Here is an 8,114-nt window from a genome sequence, read left to right as displayed (position 1 = left end):
AAAATAAAATTTATTTTTGACTCATTTTCAGATGGGTTTGATTTAGTTTTTATTTATGCTCATTTAATGTAATCAGTTTGTATTTGATTTATCTCACAATTTAAGAGTTCGTATTTACTTTGGATTTATTTGTTATTTGAATTGATGGAGTAAAAATATAACAAATTAAAAATTATTTTGATATTTTTTAATAAAATTAATTACTTATTACTATTATCAAAGTATTTTATTATTAGCAAAGCAATTAGTAAGTAAGGTTAGATTCGAATTGAGCAAAGCTAAATTTCGATTCAATTTACATATAATAGAGTTTGAGTTCGTTGCAATTAAGCTCAAACTTTACTCAAATTTGGTTTGACTAATTTCGAACTTGAATTTTTAATTAGTTTGTTATTAAATGATGTTATTTTTATATATATTGATTAAAATAATGTCATTTTGTTTCAAAATGTTTAATTTGTAAGTTTGAGTTTGAGCTTGTTTAAGGTTAATTCATTCGAACTGAACTGAAATTTAAGCTGAAATAAATTTGATTTGATTCTGGCTCTATCGGTAATAAAGGAAATATCATGGGAGTTAAATTTTAACATTAAGTTACTAAATTAGACCCAATCAGGCCCATTGCGCCATCCGTTGGCACTTGGCACTGGCAGAGCTAAATCTATTCATTGCATGCTTCTCTCTTCTCATATCCACAGTCCACTGAACTGAAGTGAGGGTTTATCTAGGGTTTCCTCTCTCAACTCCTCGCATGGCGAACCCGACACGAGGCCGCCCCTCGCCACCGTCACACTCCGGTTCTGGCTCATCCTCACGCTCTCGCTCCCGGTCCTACTCCGGTTCCTCCCGGTCGAGCTCCCCTTCTCACTCCTCCCGGTCCAGATCCGCTTCTCGTTCCCGATCATTTTCTTCGTCTTCATCTCCTTCGCGTAGCGGAAGCTCTCGTAGCCGCAGTCCTCCCACCCAGCGCAAGAAGAGGTGACTTACCATTTTGCCCTTTTATTAGTTGTATTGTGAAATGCATGCCCGTAATTAGAGGCAAAATTATCTTTTGTTTGCTATTTTTCAAGATCCATATAATGTATGATAACATAAGATGGATCTTAGTAACAGTGGGTAGTATTCGCCTTTTTTTTTTCACTTTGCAATTCAAACATCGCTACGTTGTTTGGGAATTATATTATCTTAACAATGGGTTTTAGGGACATAATTACTTGTTAAAAGGCAATAAATCAAGTCAGATTTGTAATACAGAATGTTTCAAGAAAACTATTACTTTTATCCGCTAATTTTGCGGTCTAGCATTGTAACAAATTTGAAAAACAGTTTAGTAATTGAATATTAGAGTTTTATGGCATAATATAATTGTCTTTACTTCTGAAGTTTGAACTTACCTTTTAAATACTTGGGTTCCACAGTCCTGCTGTAGGAGCCAGGCAAGGTCGGTCACCGCTGCCTCAATCTAAAATAGCTTCTTCACCTCCCAGGTAAAACTTAATGTTTAAACTTGTTTGTTCCATTGAAACCTAAACATTCAATTTCTAGTTATGAAGTTCCACTTTTTCACATTTTCATGTAATTCTAGGCTTGGGAATAGTTCAAGGTTTCTGAGGGTTGGCAGGCGATGTATACTTTAATGTAGAGAACGCTTCAGGGTGTTAATGTTTGGTTTAGCTTTTTTTACTTTCTGTCTGAGACTGATTTTTTTAGGCTATAAAATATATTTATTAGTTTGTCTAAGTATTGACTTCTAGTTTTTTGATGTTGAGAAAATAATACTCACTTAATAAAGTTATCTTTGAAACCTGTTAATTTTGCTGTTAGGTTTTTTAAAGTTAAAAATTTTACTTCGGAAACAGAAGGCTTTTAATGTTTCCATCATTCTCCTAGATACGTACCTTCTAAATGTGTAATTATTATTATTTTTTTATATGCTTGCGAAGCATGAAGATTTTTTTAAGATGCTGACCAGATACTGCATAAACAATACATTGACTGAAATTGTGTTCTTGTTTTTGACAGTTCTATATTTATGCTTTTTGAAGTTTGACTAAGTATGCACTAACGATTTTTACTTAAATTTTTTTTTTTGGTAATTTATACATCTTGTAGAGCCTTTATATTATTATAAAAACTTTGCTCTAGTATTTTGCTTGTTTGATATTATTCTCCTTAGAGTTAGTTTAACATGCTTTGGTTATGTGGTTTTAGCCTAGATGTCTGTCAGATTAAAACATTTCCCATCGTCTCTATGTACTTAACATTTTTGACATAATTTCTACACTGTATACACTTGATTTCAGGAAAGCTTCTGAAAATGACTCTCTTGTTCTCTACGTGGACTCGCTTAGCAGGAATGTGAATGAAGGCCATTTGAGGGAAATATTCAGTATGTTATCTCTATATTCTTTATTTTTGTCTTTGCTATTTAAGTTTTGCTGCTGCTCTTTTGCTTTTTGGTGGCTGTGAATTATTTCTGCTTTTTTTATTTCTGTCATATTTCGATTAGTTTGCTATGTTCCTGTGATGAGAACTTCGTTTTGTGTGCTTGGACTATATTTTGAATTGGAATTTTTGTAATACAGTGACTTTTAATGTTACTTGAAAGATTGGGCTTTCTGTGCCTTGGAATAGGAAATGTCCTGCTATGCTTGCTTAGATGTGACAAATTTATTCAGTGGTGGGGCCATCAGATCTTTATATGAGGCACTTTTCAAAGCTTTCCTATTTGTATTTTGTAATTGCTTGGCATAGGTTTGGTTTTTGTGATAAAAGGCAACTGATTGTTCATGTACTCACTTGGATGGTTGTTTAATAGACAGCTTCTCCATATGGGCGATTTTTGCCAATAGTATATAATTTTTTCATCATAGAATGAAAATTATGAATTAAGCTTTTAAGGAATAAGATAGAATAAAGAAGTAACAGGGAAAGATCAATAGAATTTTCCCATGCCAATAATGATCAAAATAATCTGGAAGTCAAAGTGGGATTTTCCTTAGAAACACTAATGTGTTGGTGTTGATGTCAGCAAGTACCTATATACAGATAATAATTAATAGTATTCTTTTGTATGCGTTTATTAGCATTTTCTTAAATTTGCTTAAAATTATATTTTTACGTTGTTGACTGTAGTAGCACCTATAATAAATTTGTTTATTGTAATGGGCAATTTATGAAAATTTAATAATTTGGTGTTTACCTTTCTTTGCTTTTGTATGGTGCAGTTTGATACCTGGTACCTGAGACTATCTGAGGACCTATTACCTTAGGAGCATCTCTGGTTATTTATTTGATTGAATAGTTTTGCTCATTGAAAATTTGGCACCTTTATCATAGCAAGTTAATCCAACTTTTTGTCATTTCATTGGGAGTTCTTCTAAAGCAAACTGTTGCACAACATTAGACATAATGGAAATAAATCTGTGTGCTATCTGGTTTCTCAAGGTCTTTCATAGCATCTTAAGTACATGAATTGTATGAATTTCTGAAACTATTGTAAGAGAGATGCTATTCTGCTATAAGGTATAAAAAGTTCACATGGTTTAGTGCAGAAGTAGACAATGTAATTGTAAAACTTTTTTGTGGCCAGTGCTTTCATGGAGGAGTGTTTTTTTTTTTTAACTGCAGCTACCAGATAACAAATAAAAGTTTTTGATTGTGGAATTTATGTTTGTGAGTTCTGCATTTTTTCTGGAGCCATTATTTTCATTCACAGGGAAAATACCCCTTTTTCTTAAATTTAATACAGGCTTTATCCAGTTTGGGGGACAATTTCTTAAAAAAAGTTTTCATAGTAGTAGTTCACTACTGACTTGTAGTTTTGGATCTTTTCAAGGTGGTTTGTCTTCGTTGTAGTGCAATGTTCACTGGCAGTTATAAGAGTTAGCTATCCTTACATCATGATTTTGTTTCAGATTGGATAATACTTAACCTCAAACCAGCAGAATGGGCTGCAGAAAATTATTACATTAACTTGAATATTCTGTAATTAATCAATTATAATGTTGCTTATATACTGTATATGTTAAGTATGCTTATTTTATGCATCTTCTTGCCTAAATATTTGTACTTTGTTGAAGGACCTGCTATCATTACAAAATCCAAAGAATTTTTCCAAGCTAAGTTTTTTATTTTCTCTGTTCTATTAGGTTATGATTGTTCTGGCCTTGTTCCTTTTTTTTGCAGGTAATTTTGGTGAAGTTGTAAATGTGGAGCTGGTAATGGACCGTGCAGTAAGTATATAGAAGTTTTTTCATGGTCTTAATTCATGTATTTCCTCTGTTCTGAAGTTGGTTTGTATTTCTAGGTTAATCTTCCAAGAGGAAGTGGATATGTTCAGTTCAAGACAAGAGCTGATGCTGAAAAGGCACAATTATACATGGATGGTGTAGGTTTTAACAAAAATTGGGAGTAAATTTAATTGCTATTAAGATATGAAATGTTGGGAATTTATGCTTTCGATTTCCTCTATGCAGGCCCAAATTGATGGGAATGCTGTTCATGCAAAATTTACCTTATCTCTGCCCAAAAAGGTTTCACCACCTCCAAAGCCTGTTGCTGCTGCTTCAAAAAGAGATGCTTCTAGGACTGACAATGCTAGTGCTGACGTAGAGAAGGATGGACTGAAGCGACCAAGAGAATGTATTCCACTTTCTGTAGATCTATTTTATGGATAATTATGTTTATTTGATGCCTCTTCACTAATAAACTTAAATCTGGCTGTTTATATCAGCTTCTCCCCAGCGGAAGCCACCATCCTCTCCTCGGAGGAGATCTCCTGGACTTAGAAGAGGGGGATCTCCCAGAAGACTGCTAGACTCTCCTCCACGTAGACCTGCAGAGTCTCCTTATCGCCGAGGTGACACACCTCCCAAGCGGAGACCTGCTTCTCCTCCCAGACGTCGTTCTCCATCCTCCCCACCTAGGCGGCATAGATCCCCTGCAAGGTTGGCTAATAATCACATGTATTACATTTTTGCTTATTTAGTGTTGAGTGGCTTTAAATCCTTAGCCTAACTTCTGTCCATGTAGGGCCTCTCCTCGAAGAATGCGTGGTAGTCCAATCCGCAGACGTTCTCCACTTCCTCCAAGGCGACGGTAATTTACTGAATGATTAAATTGGTAAATTTCAATTGTTAAGAAAGCATGCAAGAATGGTGAGGTCCATGACAGGGTAAACCAACATGTAATTAGAATAATTTGGTTTAGGCACAATTCCTAAGCTGCACAATGAATTCCCACTCTAAGTGCTACTGGTAATGTGTATTTTACTTGGATAAGAACATTACAATAGCATTGGAGATATAACTTCCATGTTTGCTCGAATTTGGGAAATATGAATGGGACTATCAAATGTAAAACTGAAAGCCAATTCCGGCCTTTTATACAAGGGCAAGAGAAAGAAAATGTCTCTGTTCATACTCTAAATTTGCATGTTATAAAAGCAATTTTAGCATTTAGAAATTAGTTTCCTAAAATGGACATGCATTATATATTCATTTGTCTGGTTCTGATCTCATAGCAAAGTTTATTTCACTCAGTTCTCCTCCTAGACGAGTTCGTAGTCCTCCAAGAAGGTCTCCACTTCGCAGACGCAGTCGCTTTCCTATTCGTAGGCCTATTCGCTCTCGCTCAAGATCTCTCTCACCACGGAGGTAACATCTGATTGTCTAATTGTTATCCTGTTGGTGTATATGTTTGTATTTCAAACCAAATGGAAGTAGATTGGTCTGTGGAAGTAGAAAAACAACTCTTATTATTCCACTTGATTTAGTTTTGTTCTTAGTTTTGGGTAGAATATATGTGGCTTAAGTTGGTTTGAGGACCATAGCTAAATGATGAAATTAAGTGTGTGAATGTGCATAGAATTTTAACACTCACCTATGTCAAAATTTTGACTTACGTATTAGTAAGATGGAAATCTGTATAACAAATTGATATCACTTTATGGTCTAGCTTCATTTTGAAAATCTATGTAACTAAACCAATCAGAAGATAATTGGTGTCCATTTTGTTATACTAAACAGTTGAACTTCTAATCTCCTCATTTTGATGTTTCATATTACAGAGTGCTATGAAACTTGCCCCTTATATTATGTTTTTGCTTTAATTTTTTTTTTTCACTTTATTAAGCTTCTAAACATGTATTTTGCTGATGATTTTTGTTTAAAAGAGGCCGTGCACCAGCTGCAAGACGTGGGCGGTCTTCATCCTCCTCTGGATCACCTAGTCCGCGCAAGGTTAGTGTATTTTTAAGAGGTAAAAACCATTCTTGCTTGTTGTCTAGTATATAGCTTCATCTGTCTCTGCACTGTAACAGGTACCCTGACGGATATCAAGGAGTCATATTCCTAGGAGGTAATTCTCTCTCAATTATATAACAAATTTGGCTAATCATTTGTCCCCCCAAGATTTGTGTGTAAATTATCCATTGAAGTATGTCTGTATACACTGTTAAACACAAGGCTAGTTTTAGAATTTGATTGTGAGTGGGAGAAAAGAGTAGTTGGCAGGGCTGGGCCTACACTACCGTTTGGTTAGAACTGTCAGTGTGCTTGGCATTTTAGCAACTGATTGAACCCAGGGATGGCAAAATTCGTTTTCTGACCAATTTGCAGGTGTTGTTGTAGTTCAAAGAATTTCTCTAACTCATAGAACTTTATTTCTCTCTAAGCATGAATGTGACCTAGCTGGAACTTATACTTGCTGGTGTAAGTTTTGTCCCTTAATGTGTCAAAACTGTCGATTGACAGTTTTATTTTGAATATTGCACATGCCTTGTTTTTTTTGCCTGGGGTGTTTTGACAGTTGTAAAAAAGATTTACTAGTCCTCAGAACTAAGTTAGCATAGCTCATACTCAGTTGATTGGTAGCTTTACATGAAGTGAATTTAATTTGTTATGCAATTTTATTTATTTTATTGGCTTTGCACTAATGGGAGCTGGTTAATTTGTAGGCCCTTGAGGGGAAGAAGCAGCAGCAGTTCACCGCCTCCCAAACCGTAGTTAGGTAATTTTCTCAGCTCTTTTTGCCACCCTCATTCTCCCTGATACCATCTGTCATAACGGGGTAACTGAATAGCCATTAACAATGTGAAAGTTAAGTCCTATAGACTTGCTAAAACAATGATGTATTTGCTGTTAATATTTTTTTCAAAATGCTGGCCTGGTTGGGAGAGGCTATGCATTGTCTGCCTTTCGACAAATAAAACTCTTGTACTGTAGACCCTTTGGTTTTGTTTGGTATCATTGTAAATCATTGTTTGACATTTAAATAAAATTATACAGCTATCTATAATACTTAATACAAATTTTAATTATCAATATATATTTTTTAATTAAAGTTATGAGAATACCCGAAACTAATTTTAAAAATTATTTATACTTAACGTTATTTTTTTTTTTTAAATAGTTTTTTCTCTTTATTTTTGTCCTTTTGTCTTTCTTCTCCTTACCTGCTTCTCTCATCTTCACCATCCTCACTAGCACGTTCTCACATCCGTCAAATTGGGAACTTGGATTCATCAACAACTTTATCTCCTCCACCTCCTTCTACCCGTCTGCATGCTCAATTCTCTACCAGGGAATACGTTCAAAGCTCGCAACATGAAAATTAACTTTGTCTAATAAATAACTCATCATAAAAACAAACTTTTTCTAATAACTAACTCATCAACCAACCAAATTATGCACTTAGCTGTGAATGAATCCCGCGATATGGAAGTTTCAATGTAAGCAATAAGAAAATTTCGTCTCTAGTAATAAGATTTACATCATCAAGACCGATGAGACTGGCTTGCTATGACCCTATTTGTGATGGTGGTGGACCATAAGTAAGATTGTACTAGAGCTTGTTATTCATAGAGGAGAGATTGTGGAGCTTCTAAACCTCTTACGCAAGTTTTTGTGTTGTTTTCGAGTTTGACACCACGTTTTCTTCCACTTTTTTAAGTTTTTGAGAAAATCCCTAAAAGAATTTAGAGTTACATTTATTTGAATTGAAAATAATTGAGTAGGAGAAAGATGAGAAAGAAAAAGCAATTGAAAAATGAGAAGATGAAAAGGATAAACCCGTAATATTGTGATAAAGGGGAAAATTATATATTTTAAATA

General features: G+C 34.5%; 1 protein-coding gene across 1 annotated transcript; it reads left to right on the top strand.

Annotated features, from left to right (window-relative positions):
* The first annotated feature begins 626 nt into the window (after positions 1 to 626).
* LOC123209078 (serine/arginine-rich splicing factor SR45-like) lies at positions 627 to 7,299 on the top strand. Its single transcript, XM_044626856.1, has 12 exons — positions 627 to 978; positions 1,419 to 1,487; positions 2,304 to 2,389; positions 4,189 to 4,235; positions 4,310 to 4,390; positions 4,479 to 4,644; positions 4,736 to 4,949; positions 5,035 to 5,100; positions 5,544 to 5,657; positions 6,176 to 6,242; positions 6,323 to 6,360; positions 6,959 to 7,299. Exons 1-11 carry the CDS (start codon positions 752 to 754, stop codon positions 6,329 to 6,331), a joined length of 1,146 nt encoding a protein of 381 aa, XP_044482791.1. The 5' UTR covers positions 627 to 751; the 3' UTR covers positions 6,332 to 6,360; positions 6,959 to 7,299.
* The last annotated feature ends 815 nt before the right edge of the window (positions 7,300 to 8,114 follow it).

Source organism: Mangifera indica, chromosome 1 (genome assembly GCF_011075055.1).
Source record: "Mangifera indica cultivar Alphonso chromosome 1, CATAS_Mindica_2.1, whole genome shotgun sequence".
Taxonomy (NCBI): Eukaryota; Viridiplantae; Streptophyta; class Magnoliopsida; order Sapindales; family Anacardiaceae; genus Mangifera; species Mangifera indica.
This window is presented reverse-complemented; position numbering and strand designations above follow the sequence as displayed.

Bases quoted from the DNA above. Each gene is read 5' to 3' on its own strand.
- LOC123209078 (XM_044626856.1), top strand. From the start codon at position 752: ATGGCGAACCCGACACGAGGCCGCCCCTCGCCACCGTCACACTCCGGT. The intron at 4,236-4,309 runs GTAAGTATATAG...TTGTATTTCTAG, and splicing joins AGCTGGTAATGGACCGTGCA to GTTAATCTTCCAAGAGGAAG. The intron at 4,391-4,478 runs GTAGGTTTTAAC...TCCTCTATGCAG, and splicing joins CACAATTATACATGGATGGT to GCCCAAATTGATGGGAATGC.